At 53.2% G+C, this 24,128-nt stretch overlaps 1 protein-coding gene across 1 annotated transcript in view; it reads right to left on the bottom strand.

Moving 5' to 3' along the window:
- The window catches only part of NOS1 (nitric oxide synthase 1 (neuronal)), a gene marked incomplete at its 3' end in the record, with an annotated part of 37,587 nt that overhangs the window by 13,243 nt on the left and 216 nt on the right, over positions 1-24,128 (bottom strand). Inside the window, exons 2-13 of the mRNA XM_010141964.1 lie at positions 23,460-24,128; positions 14,042-14,174; positions 8,610-8,747; positions 8,004-8,149; positions 7,404-7,566; positions 6,534-6,625; positions 5,842-5,983; positions 4,895-5,034; positions 4,286-4,460; positions 3,882-3,983; positions 2,957-3,151; positions 1,712-1,797 (exon numbers count right to left, since the gene is read on the bottom strand). Of these exons, the coding sequence (XP_010140266.1) occupies positions 1,712-1,797; positions 2,957-3,151; positions 3,882-3,983; positions 4,286-4,460; positions 4,895-5,034; positions 5,842-5,983; positions 6,534-6,625; positions 7,404-7,566; positions 8,004-8,149; positions 8,610-8,747; positions 14,042-14,174; positions 23,460-24,128 (2,181 nt within the window). The remainder of the gene's footprint in view (positions 1-1,711; positions 1,798-2,956; positions 3,152-3,881; positions 3,984-4,285; positions 4,461-4,894; positions 5,035-5,841; positions 5,984-6,533; positions 6,626-7,403; positions 7,567-8,003; positions 8,150-8,609; positions 8,748-14,041; positions 14,175-23,459) is intronic.

Genomic DNA, 24,128 nt, shown 5'->3' with positions numbered 1-24,128 from the left:
CGGCATCCCTTCCGGCAAAGCCATGGGAAACGGCGATGGCAGCCAGACGGGTTACACTGGCAGGGGAAGAGGAGCCCAGCTTCCCCCTGCCCCTCCTGCCAAGGAGGGAAGGAATGCTTCAGGTTTGAAAAATCACTTGGAGAAAAAAAGGGGGAGGAAAGAAGAGGCAGAAACTCCACCAGGCTGGTGGTGTGCCCTGCCTCCCCCGGGCAGCTCCCTGCCAGGTCAAAGTCAGCCTCAGGAGCATTCACAGTTGCTGCTGTACAGTCACTCCTCAGCACAGCTCTGCGTGTTCAAGTTGTCCCTTTGCTTTCCCGTGAGGGCAGTGTCCCCTGTCCCCAAGGCTCACAGTGGCCCCAGGGGAGGGAAGGGACAGGACGGGCAGGGACTGCAGGGTTGAATGCTCTGATCTGGCCAGAACCAGCACAGCCAGGCATCAAAATCACGCCGAGACCAGTGCCAAGTGCAGCGCTCGGGTCTGCTGGGCTCGGTTTGCCACTCGTTCAGCCCTTTAGCTCAGACCCAGGGAGGATTAATGGTGAATTACAAAAATAATTGCTCTCCCCTTTATTGGGAACAATGGAGGTTTGTTTTTTTTTTTAAATTACCTGCCATGCTCACATTTTTATAAACTCATTTATCAACCGTGCACACACAAATAAACGCACTGTTTCTTCTAACTCAATGGCTCAATTAATCTTTCTGCGCTCTCCGCCAGCCCCAGGCTGCAGCCCAGACCCAGGCACCGGTGTCAGCCGAAGGAGCACATTCATCACCTGCTTATGGATGCGCCATGGAAAACAGCTTACAGAAGGTGACAGCTGAAGAGTAGGAACAAACCGATAGCAGGGACTTGGGGACACTGAAGCGTGGGGAGATGCCGTAAACAGCACAAGGCCACCTGGCAGCCTGGCCACAGGTATGGGGGCAGACCCAGCCTGCCCCAGTCTTGGCCCAGGGCTCTGCTGCCATGGAGCCAGCAGCTCCAGAGGATTTGTTTACCCACGGGGGACACGTTCGGGCCAGGATCAGCCTAAGGTTCTCTTCATTCCTTCATCCCTGCTGACTAGAAGCTTTGACAGGGAAGAGGGATTTGCGTGGCCTGTTACTAGCGGTCAGCTGGCCATGAAGTGCAAACATCAGCATGAAGTGCATCCAGCTGCTACCTGTAGGGAGATTCCTCATTCCTGTCTCTCCCTTCCTTGCAAAGTGGGTGTTTGGAGACTTAGGCACGCACTGGTGACAGGTGCTCCTCAACTAGCTAAAGAGTCAGTGAGAGGAAGAGAAACAGGGACACGAGATTCATTTTTCTCATGCCAGCACGGCCCTGAACAGTGATCTCTCTGCCTCAGGAGGCTGTGAAAGGACATGTACAGTCAATATATCCCCAGGAAGAGAAAGTGAAAAAGCCATTCCTGAGCATCAAAGACCACTTTTCTCCAGCTTGGGAGAAGAGACTATAAGCCACATCTGGTGTTCACTTGGTCACACCCCTCTTGGTGGTCTAATGGGGTGTTCAAAGGCCTTTCTGTTTCTCCAAATGTCCCTTGTGGCAGCTAAAGCCTCTGATGGCCTGAGATCCAGGCTCACAACCCATCAGTTCACACGCATCCATAGGGTAGTGCTATCAAAGAGCACAGCAAACAGAGGTGCCCAAAACCAGGACCAGCCCCAAACACTCCCAGGCTTTTCAGAGCCCACTGGTACTTACTTTGCCAACTTCTTAAAGCCAATGGCCCTCTTCTTGGTAGGTGTCCCATTGACCCCTTTCCAGACATGGGTGTTCCAGGGGTCCGGCTAGAAGAGAGCAGAGCAGCAGCAGCTGATGGGCAGTGTTCAGAGCTTTGAGAGTGCTTTATCCACAGCACTGAGCACTCAGTTCCTCTAGTCATGAAGGAGAGGACTAGCTGGCCTCTTCACAGCTCTCCATCTCCTCTATAGGTCCCTGATCCTCGGAAACCCATGGGTTTCTGGGGGCAGTTGGGCAATGGAGCATGCACAGAAAAACTGCGATATAATAAGAACTTGCTGGCCTGTAGCAGCATCTGGGCAAATGCTTTCTCACCTCTGAGACGAGCATTAATAAGCCACTGGCAAAAAGAAGGCAGGCAACACCAGAAGGGCAGAGGTGATTGAGACACATCTTTCCCCCTCCCCAGCCCACAGGTTCTTTTTATCTAAGTGGCCCTTTGGGAAAGGGAAGGCAGATGAAGCAAGGAATAAGCACACAGAAGCTAATTCTGTGCCCTCGCAGGCGTCTGTCTGTAATCAGGGCCAGGAAGCACCAGGGTTCCTGGTGGATTGGTTGTAGAAATGAACAGACTGCTCCTGGTTTGTGATTGTTCCTTAAGGGCTCTTGGCTAAAGGTCACATTGTGTGAAAACCACTGGAGCAGGGATGGTTGGCTAATGAGGGCGTGTTTGCTTAGGGCCATTTTTCTCATGGTCTGAGGCATTAAATATTCCAGCAGTGGCATTTCCTCCCGCTGCTTGGCCTGCTGGGCAGGACCCACCCCCATCAACCTGTTGGATCTCCAAGCTGGCAGGAGCCATCCACTCAAACCTGCAGGCTGGAGAGAGGAGGGATACGGTGACTCCCAGCACACTTCCTCGCCTAGCCATCGCAGTGCAAAATGGGGCACCTCTGAAGGGAGGAGCTCTGCTTGGTTCTGATTCCAAGAGTAAAAGTTGGGGCCTCAGGTGTCCCATGTTCCCGTGGAAAGGCAAAGAGCCTTTGCCCTGTGAAAGGGTGCAACACCCAGGGGGTTATTACACCACATGAGGGGGAATCACCAATCAGACCTGCTCATGGACTTCACTGCCTCGAGGGGCAGCTTGTCGAAGGGATTAGGTGGTGTCCCTCTCCTTCCTGCGTCCTCTGAGCTCCGGCTCCCACCCTGTTCTTGGCTCCACTTTTGGGCACACAGCACTGGTGGAGGGCAGGGTACAGACCGTACCTGGTACTCAAAGGAGGGTGTGAGACGGTAGTTGAGCATTTCCTGATGGAAAACTGGGGTGATGCTGCCAGACATTGGTGGGACAATCCACACCCAGTCGGCAGGACAGCCTCCACGACATCGGTACTCGTTCTCCATGTGCTTGATAAAGGACTCGGTGGCCGAGTGGTGATCCACAATGGTCACTTTGTCGCTCTGTTGGAGGGAGAAGAGAGCAGAGCCAACAGCTGTGGGTTAATACACCCCAGAAGGCAAAAGCCAAGATTTTACATTTGGAGCTGTTTGACCCAGACGTGCCTCACTTGCATGGTCTTACAGGACTCTGGGAGTTGACACCGGGTGGGTGCTGACCCTGGTCTTCCCAAGGAGAATGCAAAGCTGCCCTTGTCCTTCCCGAGTAGATGTACTATGGCGTGGTTATTCCTCCTGTTATTTGCCATGGGCCAAGCAAAGACTAAGGTGGCATGAACAGGATGGAGTATCCTCTGCTCAGCCCGTGGGGGGAATTCTTTCGTGGCTTGCACAACTCAAGGCGAAGTTCTGACCCAGCTCTGGGAAGGACTCCCACCCTCTGAAGTTGGGTTGCCAAGGACTAGTTTTGCTACTGAACCTTTAAGTGCAGGCAAGGCAAGAACCTGGCCAATTCTTGCCTCATGAATGGGACAGAAGGGCTGGATCTTGCCCCCTTGGGACACTCTCCCTGGACCAGCAGAGCTCAGATGCTGATAGCGCAGTCTTTGCAACATCCAGGGCACAGAGACTATTAAATATCACTGCAGGCTCCTGGAACAGTCCAAAATTAGGAAGGCACAGCCCAATTTTAGCTGTGTGTATCAGCTGCTGCCGCTGTCCTTGGGTGGATGTCTCCATCCTTGTCCCATTCAGTCCCCGTGTCCCTCAAGCTGACCTGAACAAAACAGAGTACCTGGAAGCTGTACAGCACAGCAATGTTGATCTCCACCAGGGCCTGGTCCTTCCACAGCGAGGAGGTTTTCCTCATGTCCAGATTCATTTTCTTGGCCACTTGCTGTAACAAAACATGGTAGAAGGTGAGCACTTTTCATGGCCAAGAACAAGGGACTGATGATCTCTGCTTGGGGAGAGGGACCCAAAAGGCTGACACAAGGCACCTGCAGGGCAGGGCAGCCCATCACACCCTTGGTCGTGTAGCTCCAGGAGAATGTAACTGTCCTGTCTAAGGAGATTGGAATGTCCTGTACTCTCCCACTCAAGGCAGCACTCTGCCAGTGTCCTGCCTGCTCCCCAGTACCTCCACACCCACCCACAGCACCCCAGGGGCAACTGGCCTTCTTGAAAAGGGGGAATTACCTCCAGTATGTTGTAACGTGAGTTGTCACAATAGTCCCGGACCCCAATCTCTGTGCCCATGTACCAGCCGCTGAAGGGGCAGGCGGAAAACTCCAAGCCACCAATCTCGAGGAGCATGTTGGAAACCGCTGGCAAACCATACCACTTCAGGCCCAGGTCCTTGAACCATTCAAACCTGCCGGGACACAAGAGGCTTAGGCAATCAGCTGTTCCCCTGTGCAGGCAGAGGAAAGGAGGAGGTTACTTTGATACCATCACCAGGCTGAAGGACATGTGAGCAGAACGGCTCCTGGAGGCAATCTCCCCCTCGGGGGGCTTTTGTGGGGAGAAAGCGATAGATCAGGAGTGTTACAGAGCGCCACAAGTCCTGGCAGACTTCAAGAGAAGGGAAACCAGCCCGGAAACAAGGTCACAACTTGCTTTCCACCTCCAGGATCTGCCTGCTTTACATCAGAGAGTGGAGGGAAGACCTGAAAGAGGCTCTTGGGTAAAGCCCCAAGCCCCATCAAGGAAAGGCCAAGCACAGGCGATGGCTTAGGGTGAAACCAGAGGAGCTCAGTCCTGAAGTCTTCAAGTCCTCAAGAAGTCTTGAGCTTTACTCTGACTTACTTGGGATGCCGGATGGGCACTTCCAGTACGAGCTCTGGTGGGATTTCAAAGAGCTCTGGATCATTGCCATTGGCTTGGAGGAGCAGAGGCAGGATATCGAAGCGCCCATATGGTGCTTTCCACCCTTGCTGAACGCAGATCTACAGGCAAAACAAAGGCGGGGTTAGAAGGGCCAGCAGGTGATCTGCTCTTCAAGCATTATGGGCAGGGAGTCACGGGACACTGAGCAGGGTCTCCTAACACCCCTGCTGGAGGTGAATAACCACCTCCACCCAAGGGAGCCATGACACAGGGTTGCTTGTCACAGCCAAACCCTGGCCAGCTAAGGGGGATTTGGGCTGAAAATGAGCCTAGAACTGATCCCCAGGTAGGATTATGGCTCTGAGAAAGCTGCTTACCCTACTTGTGCCTGCAATGGTGAAGAGAAAACAGGTGAGAAAAGCAGAGGAGCTTGGGAATAGCTGAGCAGAGCACTGGGGCTGTGTGAGCCATGCCAACAGGCAGCAGTGTAAGGCCAATCTCATCTCTGAATCCCATCAGCCCTGGTCAGCGGCGGGCACACATGTCCTCCTGTTCCCTCAGCACCTGGGGCTGTGTGAGCCATGCCAACAGGCAGCAGCGTAAGGCCAATCTCATCTCTGAATCCCACCAGCCCTGGTCAGCGGCAGGCACACATGTCCTCCTGTTCCCTCAGCACCCCCAAGTGACCCCTTCTCAGCAAAAAGCACGTGAGGTGAGAGCTATGACCTATTCCCGCATGTGTGGAAACAGCTTTTATTCCTGGGGTGACATCTGAGGGTAAGACAAACCCAGCTTCGCTTTGGGGCACTGCTGTGGGTGAGATAAACCCTGCCTCACCCAGCACACTTCTCCCTGTTGGGATGCTTGGAGCTGCTGCATGCCCCCACCAGCCCATGGTGCCCGGGAAGGATGGCTTCAGCCGGTACCTCCGTCAGCTCCACGTTGGCAGGATCTCCCAGGATAGTGCCGTCGGGCTGCTTGTAGCCAGCGTAGCGGATGAGCTGGGAGTTCCAGATGCGGAAGTCGTGCTTGCTGTCCGTCCGCTGCGGGAAGATGGTAATGGCAGATCTGGAAGGAAGAGGCAGCACTGGTGAATGCTGAGGGCACAGGACAGGACTCACCACAGGAATGGCAAACTGTTGCGGGGTAAAGGTGCTGCCCCTGCCTGCCACCCTGTGCACCACCCCTGCTTGTACCTTGGCCAAGGCTCAAAGGTTGATTGTATTTCCCTCACCAGAATAACCACGGTCAGGCACACCCCGCTCTGGGATTTGGGGTGTTTCCAGCCATTCAGCTCCAGGCAGAGCTGGCTGCTAGCACGGGGTTTCAGAGCGGTCCGTGCTCTGCATTTGATGCAGAATCTAGGGAAGGAGAAATAATTGGAAAATCTGCCCTTTTAGGTCCCACAGATTCCAGGAAGAGATACGCTTGGACCAGCAGGACACTGTTGCCTGATACCAGGTGCCTCTAACGCTCCCCAGGACAGGCACTGACTGACTACAACCCTCCTGTGGTGCAGCAGCTGCTAGAGGAGGCAATGTCAGCTGGGCCCAGAGCTGGGCTGCCACACACCCAGACGCCTTCGTCTGTAAAACCTGGTGACTCCCTGGTGGCTCACCTGAGGTTCCCTTTGTTGGTGGCATATTTGATGTGGTTGCAGATATAATTGAACATCCCATGGGCTGTGGTGCAGTCCCGGGCGTCAAACACCTGAAACAGTGGAAGCAATTTTTGTGATGCTACAGGATGCTCCAATTCCTAGGCCAGAGCCAAGCAGAAGAAAAACAAGGACAGGGAAAGCCCTGGAGGCTACCGTGACTTGTTAGGGATCTAAAGCTCCGTAATTATGTGTTCCCTGCCTTTACAACATGTGGATGTTTACTCCACCTGCCCCTTCTGCTTTGGGGAGGTGAGTCATGTGCTGCTCAGCCCCAAACTTCCTCAACCTGCTGCTGTTCCTGGCTTATCCACCAACAGGTTTGGTTTCTGTTCTTTGTCTCTTGTAGATTAAGACTCAAAGCTGAAATAGCACAGGTCTTGGTCAGAGGATGGGGAACCATAGAACAGTTTGGGCTGGAAGGGACCTTCAAAGGCCGTCTAGGCCAACCATCCCTGCAGCGAGCAGGGACATCTTCAACCAGATCAGGTTGTGCAGATCCCAAGGTCCAACCTGACACAAAAGGATGGGGCAACTAGGAAAAAGGGTCAAGAGGAGGCTTGAAGACAACTTCTTGGCGAAACGGCTCCTCTGAAGGTTCATATACGCCAAAAGAAACAGTGGGAGAGAAGAGCTGAAGGCTGCTGACTTCCCAGCCTGCGCATCCCCAAAGCTGTCAAGGAGAACGTAGCTGCTGTGTGCTGAACACTCCCAACCGTACCTGTGCTGCGCTTCTCTGGGTATTGGAAGAGCAAGTTTTGCCTCTTCAAAACTTCAGTGCATTCTTTGGCAGGCAACCTGCCAGCTGCCTCCAGCTGTGCTGGCACTTACCTGCAGCTTGGACCACTGAATCCTGCCCACGCAGCGGGCAGCATTTCTCCAGGCGTGCTTGGCTCCATAGATCAGCTCTGTGTCCCGCAGCTGGTAGGTATCGGTGGCTTCGATCTCCTTGGTCACTTCCTCCAGCCTTTCCATGTGGGCCTTGGAGCCAGATCTGCATGTGAGGAACATGAGGAACAAAGGAGATGGCAGTCACCAGCCTGGGTGGAGAGGGCAGGGAATCCTGCTGCTCTCCACCGGGGCACGAGTTCTGTCTTTCTTAAGCACATGTGTACACATACACACACACACACACACACACACACACACACACACACACACACACACACACACACACACACACACACACACACACACACACACACACATGCCTTCAGATAACGGATGACAAAGTGCCAGTGGAAGAGGTCAGTACTTTCCACAGAGGCACACAGCAAATGCCAGCAATGAAACTCCCCTGAAGAAGCAGCTGCATGTGGAGCACCACAGTCTCACCCTGCTTTGGCTTGCATGTGTGAAAGATCAGATCATGTGTGACATCTCAGCATAAGCAGCAGCCAGGGCCTGCAACCTTCCCTGGGCAATACCTACCTCTTTATGGAGGAGTAGTACTGGTCGATGAAGTCCTTGGCCAAGAGGAGCACCTCCTCTTTTGTCCTGGTATCTTCTGACTTGCGGACATGCTGGCTAGGGGTCATTACTGAGCCCATGCAGATCTGCTCGTTGCACGCGTTGGCCTGATGAGACAGAAGGAGTCAAGCATGTCTTGGGTTACTGCAGCACTTTTGGTTGAGCTGGGCAGGCAGAAGTCAGCGATTAGCTACCGGAAGCTGGTGGCATCTTTGATATACAGGGACATTTCCAGCTTATTTGTTTACACCTATTGGTAATGTTGTGTAAGAGAACTCAGTCATGTCCAGTCCTCTCTTATCCTGCCTCATACAGGTAAGTGGGGCTCACTAGATTCTTGCCCCAGCTTGGCATGAAGTCAAATGCTTTTCCTGATTTAACCCAGATGGTCATCGCTCTCACTCAGCTTATTGCACCAGAGGTTTGAAATTCAGACACTGCCAGAGATGGGAAGACTGGCCTGAGTTCATCTGGTTCTGCATTTCCAGGTAAAGCCATCCTGGAAACGCTGTGATCCACTCAATTATGCACAGACGACTTTTGGCCAGTACTATCAACTCTACTCACCATCGCTGTCTTGAGGTGCAGAGTGTCGTGAAGCACGGACCCTGTCTCCCAGTTCTTGATTTTGACAAACCGTGGGCATTTGGAAGGGCTTCCATTCGCTGTGTTCTTAGTCGGGGACTGCCGCCCAGATGGCGGTGGCTGGACAACAGTGAACACCAGGCAGAAGGTCAGTATTTATCAAAGAGATATAGGAAAAAGGTCACAACAACAGGCAGCATCTTGTATTCGTGGATGCCTGTGCTTAAATCCTGGTGACAACACAGTGAGAGAAGGTACATGGCAAATACCAACAGCATTTGGGATCCTACATTGGAGCAACCAATCTCAAAGCAATTGAGAAGTCATCTCTGTTTACAGACCAGCCAAACCTGAAGAAGAGGAGTTAAAAAACAGAGATAGAAGAGACTTAGGAGAACGTGATGTTCAAGTTTTCCAGAGGAAGAGTTGCCTCTCTAAAGCATGTTAGATGTTTCTTTTTAAGGAGCATCACATGCTCAGGTTCTACACGTGCCAAGCTCTGCCTCACGAACATGAGCGCTGTTAGAGCTAACAGCCAGTTGTTCCTCCAAGCAAGCCAAAGGCACCTCTCCTATGATAGCAGTGCTGGAACATCACGGGAATAAAGGTGGATAAATAATGCAAGTGGGAGGGATGCTGAATTAGGCACAGCTGGATTGCTTCGGTCTCAGCTCTGAGTATCTAGCCCTCCCCGATACCCCGCGTCAGGGTGTGCTCATCCAGCACACCTCGAGCTATGTGCCAACACGAGGAAGAGCCTCGGTGGCAGAGAGCTTGTAGCCAGAGGAGCTGGCTGCGAGTGCTTGTACCTGCACCCATTTTCACAGATAGGATCTAGTGTTTCTACTGTGACCCTTATCCGCCACGAGCACTTAAAGAGCAATCGGTGTCTGCCAGCGTGTCACGGGACAGGGAGGTCCGCAGTGGCCCTGGAAAGCAGGAGCGCTTCTTCTAGGAATCAGTTCTTATGGCGGGGTGTAGTTCAGTCGCTGCAGCCACAGTGGTGTTGCTGCGGGTTTCAAGGGGAGAGCTGATCTCACACGAGAGCATCTTGTCAGAACCTGCTTATATCAGGCCCTGCTTAAAGGCTTGCTCCTCTGCAGAGTAGGTCTGGGCTTGGCCTGAGATTTGGTGCAGCCTTCCTAAGGGAATCCTGTCACTTGTGTCCCTTTCTAACCCGCCTGACCTTCAGCAGAGCTGTGCAGAGCCTCATCCTGCTTTTGGGGGGTTCTGGGCGCGTGTCACCATTGCAACTCATGGACTAGCAGCATTAGAGTCTGAAGGTCCAGTGGAAGAAGAGTCAGCACATGGTGGAAGAAGCTCTTGATGAACAAACCGAGGAGAGAAAACAACAGGGGCCACATGGATGACAAAAGTTATGCAGCTCCAGATCTAACTTGTTCGTTCTTTGCCAGAGAGAGGATTGCTCTGCTGCTCCAAAGCAGAGGAAGGTTGATGCCTGGGCTGAGCTGCATTGCTCTGGTGGGGCAATGCTCCACACTTTTTTCCCCTGGAAAATAGAGATTTTGCTGTCAAGCAGCCTGAGGCTCACAGTGGGGCACTGAAAGCGTATGCTGGGAGCAAGAGGCAGAGGATGGAGGGGTAGAGACAGCTTTACATCCCCACCCCTTGGTAGGACTCTCTTTGGTCCTCGCAGATTCTGAAAGCCGCTCTCTGCACGCCCTCAGGCTATGCTATCAGAGCTTCTGGGACATTCCTGTGTCACAAACCCTGTGATCTTCCCAAGGAGCGTTTGGAAGTCCTAGACCCTGAAGCTAGATGACCGCACGGTGGGTCTCAGATTCACCTTTTGATGCTGCAGAAAACAAATACAAGACTTCATGTAGAGCGCAAAACCAGCCATAAATAAGAAGAACCTCCTAAATGTTGTCTTGGAAAAACACTATCTTTAAGTTCATTTTTTCAGTCTTGGAGAATCTGACCTGCCTTATGGCAGTGGCAGTTCCTGGTCATTTTTTCTGCTTCTTTTACACTTTCAAGAGAATTAAACCATTCCTGAGCCACTAACAGCATCCTGTGCTCACTGAACCAGCCTGGGCCACCCTTAGTATCAATGGGAACAATCTGCCACCTTCCTTCTGAGTGTGATTGCTCAGAGCATCTCTTTAAGATTGGTGAAACACAGCTGAAAGCAGCTGCTTAAAAACACAAACAAAACCAATCCTCCATCTGCCAGACAGAAATCAGAAGCACCAGGCAGAAAGTGTTGGTTGTATCTAGCCCCACTTCGTTATTCTGAGTTAGTTTTGATTTGTTCACGGGGCATCAGTGCAGCTTATGGGGTGCAACAACACCTTGCTAGAGCAGGTATGGCCCTAGAGCGTGTTAGGAACCCAGATGTAGCAATGACCCCTTCCTTGGAGTGAGCAAACTCATGGTCCAAGCTGGTGGACATCGGCAGCTTGACATCTGCCTGCAGATGTTCATCCTTAAACTTCTCACAAAGCTGCTCCACTTCCTTTTTGTCTTCTCCCTGCGGGAACTGGTGAAGTTTGAACCTTTGCTGGAAGAGGGCCATGGTGCGGAGGCATCCCTGGGGGGCCAGCCTGGCTGGAGCAGCCGAGGTGGCACCACCTTACAAGTACAAGGGTGCCAAGTCTGGCAGCCGTATCTCAGAGCTGCTGTGGAGAGAGAGAGACACCCAGAAGAGGCTGGGAAAGGGCTCTGTGTGCGCGTGTGTGCCTTCCCTGTGCGGTGACGCTGGAGCCAAGGATTACTCCTGGTTCTGTCAGGGAGCTTGTGCGAGATCCTTTCATGTTTGAATGAGGCAGCTGCAATATTAGTGACTCGAGAGTGGGACAAACGGAGAGACTAACGTAACGTTGCATTATGCAAACATCTTTTACAAGGGAGTGTGTTGGCACTTATCGTCAGTGTGCAGCCTGCGAGCTGTCTGCAGCGCTTACAGACGCAGTGGAGAAACACACCCAGCCCCAGGCGCTCCTTGGGGCCAGAACGGCAGGGAGCAGCTTCCATCCTGCAGACCTGAGTGGGCTCTACAGATGCCCAGCCTTCCTCCTGCAACCCAAAGCCGGGCTTTGGGAGTCCCTGTAATGATGGCATATATCGCCCTGCTGAAGCACACCGCCTGCAGGAGGGCAGGGGCTGCAGCGTTAGCCCAGGTCACAGATATATCGGCACGCTGACACCTTCCAGACTGCTAGCTGAAAGTGGTTTTTGCTTTTATAAAGCTGTAGATCATCCTCACACGCACGGAGCTGATCTGACTCCCTTGCCCTGCTAGCTACATGGACACTCCCCCCACCCTGCTTACCCTGGAGCTCCTAACCAACCTACCCTAACTATATAGTTAATCTCTGCAGACTGAAGTACGACTCACGCAGGACCTGGGCTGGGACAGTCACAGCATCTTTCCAGTGGTCGGGTTTAGGGCCAGGGGGATTGGGGTCTGGGGAAACAAGGAAAACACTCTGGGTGATTTTACAAAAAAAGAAGAGGGATAGGGATGGATGCCCAACAGGTCTTTCGGCTCCTTTTTACGAGCCTCACGCTTGGCTTGACTTGCCCCTGTGTTTATTGCAGGTTGCAAGGAGTTCAGTTGCCTTGACCACATAGTGGCCCTGGGGGAAGGGCTGCAGGGAGCATGGGGAAAAAACCAAACTGCCTCCAGAAGAGCAGGCATACTGATTTGGGGATAAGAAGGATAAAAAGAAAGCTGCACATCTACTGAAAAAAAATTTAAAGAGTTTAATAGCAGCTTAAAACTGGGGGTTTTGGCAGCCCTAACACAGAGAGAAATTAAGCTCTGAACACAGAAGGTTATAAAGTGCTTATAGGAACAGACACGTACGTGGAAGGAGCTTAGCAAAGGAGGCAGAAAGACAGCGGCTTTCCAGAGCTGGGGCAAAGGGACCGGAGCAGTGACCTGTCCTTAGGCGAGAAGGGTTTGTGATACCTGCCACGGTGCATTAATCGCTCGGCGGGACATGGGGCTGCCCAGGGGCGTCTCTGCGGTGTCTGAACAAGGTGTGTTGCAGCTCTTGGATGCAGCCATTTGTGTGTGCTGATGTAGGATGACACCCACCGTGAGGTTGTCTCTGCTGCTGGGAGACCTGGATGCAATCTTGAGCTGCAGCCAGGCGCGGGGAGGATGGAAATTGCTCCCAACCTAACCAGGTTGGTTAAAACCACGCAGCGAGCCCAGCACGGTTAGGAATATCTCAGCCGCCCTGCACATGCATCAGCACAGTGGGTCTTGCATGTCCCATGAACCTCCAACATCTGCGTGCTGCAAAAGTACCCGTGAATGCTGTTCTGCTCAGGAGTCCCAGGAGAAAGAGCAGTGCTTCTGGCGCAGGGCAGAGTTAAACCACTGCCGCCAAGACCACATCACCCTCATGGGCACAAAGGGGCCATGTCACCTCATGTGACCTCACCCCCTGCTTCTTGCTTTGCGTCTTGCAAAATGCCTGTGAAATGGGAAAACATTCCCAGGCAGAGCCGTGGCCTGGGAAGCGCTGCTGGAAGCTGCTGGGTATCAAGGCCAGGCTCGATATCTGGGTATCGACCACACCACAGTGGTCTGCACGTGGCGTGGCAGCAAGGAGAGGTGCACTGCAGCTTGCTGGAGCTGGGAGGAGGCACCAGCCAGAGGTGCCTGCTGAGGACATTCCTGAGCTGAGGAAATACCAATTTTCTCGGAATTCTTCCTGTGGCCACTAAATCACTTTTCTCGCCTCCCTTGGCAAACAGCCCTTACTATGTCACCCTGAGAAATACAGCGGGGCAAGGAGACCAAAGGGTCTCCAGAGCGGTCCCCCATGTCCCGCACTGCTGCTGGTTAATCCCATCAGGGAGACACGCTTCCCCGAACAGGCTTGGCAGTGCTCACGCACATCATATTTTCCCTGAGGTGATCTTTCTGGCCTGGCAGGGACTGCCTTACGTCTCTGGCTTAGCTACAAACATGAAGTTAATCCACTTCTGGCGAGGAAGCCTGAGAATTTATGTCCGTGGAGTGTGAGGAGATGAAAAGGCACCGCACAACATATTATCTGAAGTGCTCTATTGAATTACCATCATATGAATCAAAATGACTTCAACAACGCAATTTGGCTTTTTGCCACAAAATGGGTTGACAGTCCCGAGGGAGGTTTCAGAGTCTTGGTCCCTGGATGCACTCCCATCCCGCTCTGGCCCGTTGGATGAAGAGCATCACTCCCCAGTGACCTTATCCTGCCTGAACCACGTGAAATTCGGCTTCTGGACCAAATGGCTCTATGCCCCATCAACTCCAGCTCTTGGGATCAAAGGTCTTCAGGGCAGTACATGTAGTCCTTGCAGGTTCTCTGTGGTGTAAGAACCCACCAGGATGGGCCACCTACCCCCGAACCCCCTTCCCACACAAACCAGCATGAGCCATGAGCTCTTACCTGCTCCGCTTCAGAGTAGGGGTTGTTCAGGACCACAGGCACATTGCTCTTCCCCCACAGGTCACCGAGGACACGGTCGTTCTCCATCTGAGCCGGTAAGGCTTTCTGCGGCTTGTTTTCCCCTTCCCTGAAACTGAGTGGTTAAAAACCATTTGGGTCAGTGATTGGGAGGGTGGCCAGGTGCAGGTCCCGGAGGGATGGCTCCAGGAGCTGCCTCCACAGGAGCGAAAATTCGCGCGTTGCCCCGCGAGAGGGAAGGAAACTCCTTGCAGTGAACCTCCACGGCGCCGCCAACCCAAACACAGCGGAAATTCCACCACGTGGGCAAGCACGGTGCCTGCCCAACAACGGGGTACCCCTGCCCCACCACTGGCTCCAGCAGGGTTTCACGCCAGACCCTCCGCACCCCAAAACCCAAGCTGGAGCCCTGTGTAAGCAAGCGCGGGGTTGGGGGAAGGAGAGCTGCACACACTTCCAGCTGCAAAACCTCATAGTGAAACCAGCTGGCTTTGAAGAGCAGCTTGATGTTTATGAGCGGAGGAGAGATAAAAAAACCCAAGAAAAAATAGGCAGCTCCCAGGAGGAAGAGACAGCTCGCTCTCCTCTTCCTGACCTTTACGGATGCTGCAAATGATGGCGAGTGCGAGCGATTTTACTCAGGCAAACTGACGGACTGTCTCCACAGAGCTGGGGCTGCCCTGGCCTGCCCAGTGGGACTGGTGTGACTGCTGGTGAGGTCTACCACGCGCGCTCTGCCTCGGGAACCTACCGTGGGGCGTCTGTGAGGCTGCTAAATGCCATCAAGCAGGTAATGGAACACAATGCCTTCTGAGCCCTCCGAAGGAGAGAAACAAATGGGGTTTAGAGACGCAGTATTCAGAGCTGGCAGGCTGTGGCACCTGAACTGAAAGCACCCACCACTCAGGTGGGAAGGAACTCAGGGGCTGGGCTGTGCGGGGCCGCGAGCCAGGACAGACAGAGGCCTGTGGCTTGCAGCCACGCTGCTTTGCCCTTGCTCAACAGACTGTCGAGGTAATGTGCTCTGGCAATTGTTTTGCTCCTGCTGTCAGTTCCTAAAAGTCTTTCAGATGCCCACGAAAGTCAATAATGAGCCTTCCCATTAATGACGGCGGGCTTTGGGCACCGACCAAAGTAGGACACTCGAGCTCAGGGCATAATTCAACACAGTGCTCTTGGCACCGTCACAGAAAGACACGTATGTTCAAACAAATTCAGTTTCATAATCCTCCTTGTCTCCTAGCCGGTATCTTCAGATACAGCTTCGGGAAAATACCTCACTTAAAGATAATCTCCCTGTGCTCTAAGTTTTCTGTAATTTTTCTGCCTTTACAGAGCAATGAACAGCTGCCAAAATATTACACTAAGCTCCTGGACTCCTTCCAAACATTGGCTGCCTTAGGGTGATAGTGGCCGGCTTGGTGCAAGCAAGGAGGTACAGGTGCAGGCAAGAAGGTGCCGTAGGGGCGGTTTTTACCGGGTTTTCTATGTCCCTCCAGGAGAAGAAAGCTGCACTTTTGTGACTTGTCTCCTATGAGTATGTGAAAGGGTTTCAATCTGATAAAACACAAGAAATCCACCCACTGCACCAAACAACGACAGCCAAAGACACCAGGGCCCAGCTCTCTGCTAGCTAGATGGTGCTGGTGCTGCCAGGAGCACTTGGCAGCCACGCAGGTCCCAGGGCTGGGGACAACCATGAACCGTACAGTACTCGCACTGTCCTCTACCAGCCCGTCCAAAGGAGAAGCTTGGGGTCTCTTGAGACATCCAGCCTACCTTCCTCTATAAGACTGCCAGCAGCAAGACAGAGAATTAGCAGGATGGAAATTCAGCCCTGAGTCAAGGCCAGCTGTTAAATTTCCCGGAGAATACACATTTCCACGGCTGCACATCCCTGAGCCCCATTGTATCAGGGAGAGAGGAGGCAGGTCAGCAGAGCCACAGAGCACATGAAATGACAGGCATACACAAGCCATCTCTTGTAGCTGATGATCCCCAATGTGCTGCTCCCCGTAACTGCCCCAAAAATCAAGACACAAACATGACAATGATAAGACAAGGGAAGAAATCCCTGGTTCCTGGGACTTACTAGAGGCAACCTGCCTCCCAGGGGCCTACAGTGCCTCTCCAGGGGCACAGACTTTGCCTCTATGCAGGCAGGAGACGCTTGGCCAGACAGAACCCCGCGTGCCAGACATCCCACAGGCGCCTCCAAAATGACACCGAGCGTATGCCTGCAGGCGCCTGGCACGACCCGTGGTTTCCAGGAAGGTGTTTGCAAACCCATCTAAACAAGCATCTGCCAGCACGAGGGAGCCTTGGAGAGGCATCCATCAATCAGCAGCAGCAGCCGGAGGTCTCGGCCGGGAGGCTGCAAGTGTAATCTCATTGTCTGCACACCAGCAAAGCCGCAGATGTGGGTACCTGTGCCAACGGCATGCAAAGAGTCCAGATGCTTGGATTAAATCATCGCTGTAGCTGGCTGCTTTGTGTATTACAAGTATTGCTGGAGCGGGGTCCTGCTCCCACTCACTGGCCTCAAGCATCCCCCAACAGCGAGATGCACCGTCCTGAGGAGCAGCGAAGCCCAGGTGGGCATCGAGCATTGGATGCTCAGGAGCAAAGGCTCCACACCCCATCGCGTGTTCGCAGCTGGGGCAGAAACGGGATGAGTATTGCTGTTCTTGACCGACTCACGGCTGCGTGACCAAGGCAGCGAGGGGGTGCCCTCACCCCTGGCCTCTGCTATGAAAGCAGTCAGGCGTGGCTGCGACAAAGCCATTAGACTGAACTCGTGGTTGTATCTCTCGCCTCCGTGCTGGTGCTGTGCTGCTGTTTGCTCGGTGTCAGGCGAGGAGGCCTGTCCCTCGCAGGGCTGTGGGTGTGTGCCCCAGCGCTGAGCTAGCACAGACCTCTCCCGGATGCGGCTGCCCAGAAGTATCCGGTTCTGTCTTTTGGAGAGGGACAGGGAGAGAAAAGCCCATTCAGAGCAGCCACAGCCTCACCCCAGATGGGGGAAAAAATTAAAAAACATCAATTGCTTCATTTTGCAAATATTTCCTGCCTCTTTCTTGTAACTGCCTTGTTTGCAAGCTCGGGCAGGAACAGGGTCTTTTGGATCAGTTATTTTCCTCTCTTGACTTGGCTTCCCCAGCCCCCAGCAGGGACGCGGAGTGACCTGCCACGTTCTTACAAGGATCCCACTCACACACTCGAGGACACTGGCAGGATGGGCAAAACACCATGCCTGAGCTCGGCCTCCAGCTGAAGTTTCCAAAAGCACTTCAGCCACAGGAGAGCCCAAAGGGCTGTTCTCAGGGGTTCCCAGTGGGTGATGGGGAGGGCGCAGTTCCCCCGAGGGGTGTTCCAAGGCAGCCAGGTTGGGCACCTCCAGGGAGCTGCTGTGGGAGCAGCCCTGGCTGCAGCTATGCAGGGTAGAGGGGAGCCCGAGCATCACCCGACAGCGAGACGCCCTTGAATAAATCTTCCTGACTCACCATCAGTCCCGACCTGGGTGCCTTGGGGCATTGAACAGGACTTTTAAAATCACTGCTTTAGTGGAAGCGATGCTGGAGATCTCTCCTCAGAGGCTGAACTCTCCCAAAGGCCAGATGCAGGATCCAGAGATCCCTCTCTGACCTGGTCCTGCTGCCACATCTATTAAATACTCTTGGATCCAGAACAGAATTCTTGGGAAGGGACCCCATCTGAGGAGCCTTTTGTTCTGAAAGCAAAATAGTTACTTAAAAAAAGAAAGTGGAATCCTGCCCTCCCCCACTGGCACAAAGGTGGAGCCTTGGATGCTGCCTCACCTCGGAACGAGCATCTGGCTGTTTGGAGGAATGAGAGGCACCACTGTTTTCTTTTGACTAATTTGATGATGTTGCAGTGCTCAGAGTGATGAAGCAGGAGGGAAGTTGCTGAGACAGCCCTTTGAGAAATTTCTCCGAAGCTTTTCCAAAAAGAAAGATAAAAAAAAGAATGAGCAAAAGGAAAATTTGTCACTTTGCTCCTTTGAATTTGCTTGGCAGAAGAATCTCTCATTTCCCAGGCAGAGATGAGAGATACCACTAGCTGCTGCAATCCCCAGGGCCGGTTTGGATGAACCGATAAGGATGCTGGTGTCCACGCTTCCGATGATGGCTCTCATGCATTGACGCCGATGGCAGCACCCTGTGCTGTGACCGCGGGGGATGAACTCCTTCCAGGCCCTCGTCCCTGTGGCTGAAAACCCTACACTTGAGCTTGGATCTGCAGCTCACACGTGCTCGCCTCACTCTGAGCTTTGGGAGAGGAATTACCTTCTTTCTTCCCCTCTCCTGGTGCATCCTTGGAGGCGGCTGCGAGGCTCCACTGCGCACTGCTCCCCCTTCCAGCGCCAGAGGCTGGCGTAAATGGCTCTTGCCTCACCTTTCTTTTGCCCCATGCAAGACCATACTCCAGAGGGCATTGCATCTTCAGAAGTTAGTATTTCCTGGCCATCATGTCCCTGGGGCAGCTCAGAGCCTGCAATGTTGGAAAACATGGCGATCGCAGACTCCTCGCCTCGAGGGTTAAAGCGAGGTCTGGCCCAACAGCATGTGTTGGAGGGAGAGGCAGGAGACGGGATGGGGCAGCGTCTGGGATTTGCAGGGTGCAGAGGATGGAGCAGAGCTCAGGAAGGAAGCGTGAACGTTTGAAGGAATAACTCCAAAAGGCAGGATGCGCTCTCCGGAGCGGCAGGGGGCCAGCATGCCTGAAGCAGGCAACTGCAGAGCAATCAAAGAAACCAATTCCGAAAGGAGAGAGAGGAGCTTGGACAGCACCGCAGGAAGGGGACCCAAGCTTCGCCGACGAGCAAGCAGCATGGCTTGAAGAAGGACTAGCATCCTCAGAAGATCAGAGGGCTGTGCCTAGTGCTGGGATTAGGAACTAATGAGCTGAGCAAGCTACACAGAGAGGCTCCAGAGAGATGCCTGTGAAATACGAGGTTGGCGAAGACTGTTGAGTAGCCATTGACAGATAAAGACCTGGGAACAGATCCGAGCAATCCTAAAGTCCCCTTGGCATTGTCTGATACTCAGCCAGCGTCAGATGCAACCGGCAACTACCAGGCTTGTCCCTTCCCAGATGTGCCCAAAGAGCACCTGGAGGATTCCAACCTCTGCACCTTATTTGGTGGCTGAAGGGGGTTCAGGTCTGCCGGGAGAGCACAGGCTCGCACAAGGGCCATGGGTTTGTCTCCTGGGACGTGTACAAGGAGAAGAGCTGTCCCGTGGGGTGCAAGAAACTAGCAGAGGGGGCTGAGTGGGTGTGAGGTGGACTGAGAGGGCTCCACGGGGGTGTGCTTTGGTGGAATATGCTGTTTGCAGGCACAAAAGGCCTCTCTGGATTAGACTGATGTAGTCAGAGTGACAGAGAAGAAGAATCCGCTGAGGGAGAAGCAGAGAGTTACTCACTGCCAAAGCGTCTTACTTCACCAGTTTGCAGAGTGGCAATAACATGATAGTTTCAGGGAACCTTTTCATTTCAGGGGTTTTAAAATTTCGTGTCCAAGTACAGAATAATGAAGACATCAGAAATGCAAATGAAATGTTTTGAGCCACACAAAGAGATTTTGTTGGCTGCTAAGGAGGTAGGAGGAAGAAAACTTTCTCTTTGAGAACTGCAAAAATTATGAGGTTTGTTCCAATGCAGGATGAAGCCTGAAACCTTGAAACCCTTCATAAACAGAACTCCTGCTCTCAGCACACTTCTCCCTCTCAGGGCTGCTGATGCTGCTTTTTGGACCGAAACTGCCATGTTTCCATCTCGCTGTTTGTGTTATGGAATAGACCTGAGAAGAAAAATAAATACTGGCAACTTGGTGCAATGGGAGAGGGAGGGAAGATGGGACATGACAATCTCCGTGGAGCTCAGAGGGAAAAACAGACCTAGGTTAGCTGGCAGTGAGTGAATCAAACTCTATTTTTGTTTTCTAGCCCACGGTGAGCCTCATGGCAGAAATGCCAGCTCTCATCATACCTTGCGCCCCGCTTACATGCTCTGTTTTATGATCGACTTCATCACAGATGGCTTGAGCCAAGTAGCAGACATGGAGCTGTGGTCGCAGCCTGTCCCACGGGCACCCAGCATGGACCTAGGGCACCTTACAGCTGGAGGTCAGCAGGGAACAGAAGCCAGGTCATTGCAGGGACAGCTCCCCCGGGGAGCACAGGCTGCGGGTGCAGGGGATAGAGATGAACTGATTTTTTCTCCCAATGAAAACTTCACAATTTCCAGTTTTCCTTGGAAGTAACATTAGAGTCGTGGGCTGGAAGCCCAAAGCATCAGGAGTAATTTGAACCGCTTTCGGAAAAGCCCCACCTTGAACAAGAAGCATTTGGCTCCTTGCGAATAACCTCAGACTCACACCGTTCCTTTCTGCCCTAGGAAAGCTGTCACAAATCTGCGAGCTGGACCGGCTTTGACAAAGCGCTGTGGGCTGTGAAGGTCATCACCAGGCGAAGACAGAGATGGAACAGGATTGGTCCTGAGACCAGCATCTCCAGATGGGTTGATGGTCAAGTGGTCCAGGCTGTAGGTGTGGAGATCAACCTTGTGCGAGGTTTTGCACCCTCCTGGTGTCTGGGTAGAGCTCTGTTCCGGTTTTGACTAACGTTTGCTCCCTCTCGGCCTCAAGAGGTCACAGCCTACGGTGTGAGAGCTCCATCAATCCTGCTTATTTTTTTGGACGTTTCTTTGGCACCGACCAACACAGTCTCCCCAGCTACGTGCTCCCCATCGCTCCCTGACCTTTCTGCACTTCTTCTGTGGACTGAGAAGAATCTTGGGCTGTAGAAGACCTTCACGATGCCCTGGCTCTGTCTGGGATCAAGCTGAGGAGATGAATCATCTCCGGCCTGGCAGGAGTGGGAGGAGAGGCGGCTGAGAAACGCCCTACCCTGCAGAGCGGCTCTCGAGAAGTTTTCCCTGCAGTGTATGACTTTCTTCACTTCTCTGCTCAAGCCTTAGGTCTTCTTGCTCAGAGTCCCACTGCAAGAGCGAGGATGCAGCTTTTCATCAAGCAGACTGAAGACTAATTTTGAACAAAAAGTGGATTTTCGGTCCCAAGGTACATAGATCACATCATAGATATTTTGTTTAAAAGGTATTGAAAACTAAAGCGAGCGGAGTTCGGGTGAAGTACCCACTTCGCTGATATTGTTGCTGGTTTGAGGTCCTTCAGTGTAAGTGATTTCGAAGTGGTTTGGTTTAATCTCTCTCTGAGTAGATGAGACTACTCAAAGAAAAAACCATTTTTCATCTCTCCCCTTGCTGGAGCAGTATTTCCTTGGAGACCCTGCAGCTGGTGGGATGGGACGGCGACAGCAGGAGACATGGTTTGAAGGGTGTAGCTGTACCTTGTATCAGTGCTTGGGATGGTGCCCTGCAGGGGCTTCGCTGGGCTGTGGCCCCCAGCTCCACTGCAGCAGTTGTACCAAAAACAGGGACCAAGGGGATTTTGAAGCACCCCGGCACATTTTGTTGGACCTGCAGACAAGTGCAAACCTTTCACGGTCTCAGTTCTTTGGTTGCTTAAACCAGGTTCCCCCCGGGATGGGTTGGTGCAGCCTGGTCGAGCAGCCCTCAGCCCTCCAGGAAGAGTGATGGGATCGACGGGGGTGAAACTGCCTCCTATTGCAAAGCAGAGACCAATCCCAAAGGGTTCTGAATGCAGCCAAACATGCTGACACCTGGGGGCACGGTGGTGGGGAGGGGGTAGGAGGGAAGGATGCCCCTGAACATGCCCTGTCCCACCACTCTTCCCCTGATGCCTGTCACCCGCTGCCAGCACCGAGCTGAGCGGATTTTTTTTTTGCTCTGAGTCAGCGTGACCACCCTAACGAGCTTTGTGCAACCGTGTCCTCCACGGAAAAAATGCATAATTTGGGAGAGCAGAAACCACACCGTGAAAACAACCAAAAATAAAGAAAAGAAGATGGAAAACACACAGTGTGGGTGTTGGTTTGTGGTGGGAGCCATCGGGAGCTCAGCCTGGGCTCTGCCACCGAGGCGGGGAGGGAATCCACCGCAGCAATCCCACTCCTCCACAGCTCCGCCTTTCCCCCCTTGTTGTTCCTGATAAAACAAGGAATAAATTTCCGTGCCCCCCGCCGCAGAAGCAGGGGCAGCGAGGGAAATGGAAATGACAAATCCCTCTATCACTGTACCAAGATCACCAGCTTCAGCGAACCCTCCTGGCTTTTACAGCCAGCTGATAACCGAGAGCAGCCGCAACCTGCTGCAGCACTTGGCACTGCTAAAACGTGTTTGGGGACTTGGGGAAAGGCACCACGAAAAGTCAACCTATCATTGCTAATAAACAGCCAGGAGGCGAGAGAGCTGGTGCCGAGAAAAAAAATAGCTCCTAACAACATTTTTGCAAAGCATGAAGGGCCACAGGGAGCTGCTTCGGTGCCGGAGCGATGGTCTGCATCTGCGGGAAAGGCTGCGGGAGAGCAGGAGAGCAGCACCACGCACACAGCCCCTGGCAGGAGCAGATATCGGAAATGAAGCCGGTCCACCGGCGTGACGGGCCTTCGCCCTGCTCAAGAGACCGTGGGGCAAGCATCCATATGTCCCCACCCTTGTTATACATGCATATGCATATTGAAATAATTAGCTTGATCTAGAAAGAGCGAAGGGGACGAACAAGCAGCTCCGCTGTTGCATTTCAACAAGGAATGGCCATTTCTGAGCTCTCAACGGGAAACGTTCCCCCTTTTTCCCGACGCGTAGAAGATGAGAGCACCCAAGGCAGGTCCCACTGGCCAGAGGTCCCCATGGCTTCAGCTGGAGCTGGGCTGGGATGCCCTCTCCAGAGCCAGAGCCGGATTGCCAAAAGCACAGGAGATTTTAAAACTCATTTCTCCTGGGAAGCACCGTGCTCTGCCGGTCCGACCTCCCTTCTCCCTCCCCGACACTTAATCAACAGCAGATTTCAACTGGAGAGCTCTAAAGCAGCATGGCAAGGACAGGCAATACCATGGATCTTATTTAGCAGGTGGGGAAACTGAGGCACGGCGTTTTGTTTAAACTTCAGTGAGATTGAGAACACGGACAGAAACACACCCCAGCCCAGCCCATGATCCACCACATCACATAGCTCAGCTTTCCGTGAGACATTACTCCCCGTCTCCCCAGTTTCATCTTTCTCCCCTTCTTCCACCATCTACTCTGAATTTTTCATTACTTTTACCTTCCCCTCATCAACCGCTTCCCCTTGTTTTGCAGCCCTTCCTCCCCATCTCCATCCTGCTCTGGCAGAGAGCAGCCGTTTCTGGAGAGGTGCTCACTGACACCTAAACCACCCGCACTGGGTAGCCAAAACCAGCACATTTCACCAAATGTAAAAAAAACATATTTAGGGACCTACCAGTCCACCTGGACTTCTATATCTCTTGTCTCTACCTTGGAGGGTGCATCTCCATCGCTGTCCTTACTGCTGCTCTTCAGGAGATCCAGGACGGGTTCGATTTCTTTGAGCAGTTCATCGTCTTCCACACCACCGTTGAGGCAAGAGTGGCCACAAGCACCCCCCTTCCCCTTCCCAGCGTCCTGCCCTTTGCTGCTGGTAACGACGCCGTTAAGGTGGACCATCGGCTCCACCTCCCGCCCGATGTCTCTTGTCCACAGGGAGCCCATGGTGCGGTCGGCTGCAGGCAGCGGCTGCTCTTTGCCTTGCAGGCTCAGGTTGGACAAGTCAACTGCCTTCGGAGTTGGGCAGAGGGGTCTGGTGACACGGATGGTTTTCGGTGTCCCGTCGCCTGCAAATGTGGTCTCCAGGTGAGTGGTGAAGCCCTCAGGGCCCCGCAGGATGAGGACCACGTAGGTCTCGGAGGCAATGCTTCTCAGTATCTCCAGCGCGGTCTCATAGCTCATGTCCACCAGAGGCCTGCCATTGACAGCTAAAATGATGTCCCCAGCTTGGATGAGGCCACTCTGCTCTGCAGCCCCTCCCCGGATCAGGTCTGAGATGATGACAGGCGGCTTGCTGACGCGCTCCTTCACCAGGAAGCCAAGGCCGCCCACCTTGCGCTTGAAG

The sequence above is a fragment of the Buceros rhinoceros genome, unplaced genomic scaffold (assembly GCF_000710305.1).
Source record: "Buceros rhinoceros silvestris isolate BGI_N320 unplaced genomic scaffold, ASM71030v1 scaffold15488, whole genome shotgun sequence".
Taxonomy (NCBI): Eukaryota; Metazoa; Chordata; class Aves; order Bucerotiformes; family Bucerotidae; genus Buceros; species Buceros rhinoceros.
The sequence above is the reverse complement of the archived record's forward strand: the minus strand, read 5'-3'. Positions and strand labels throughout refer to the sequence as shown.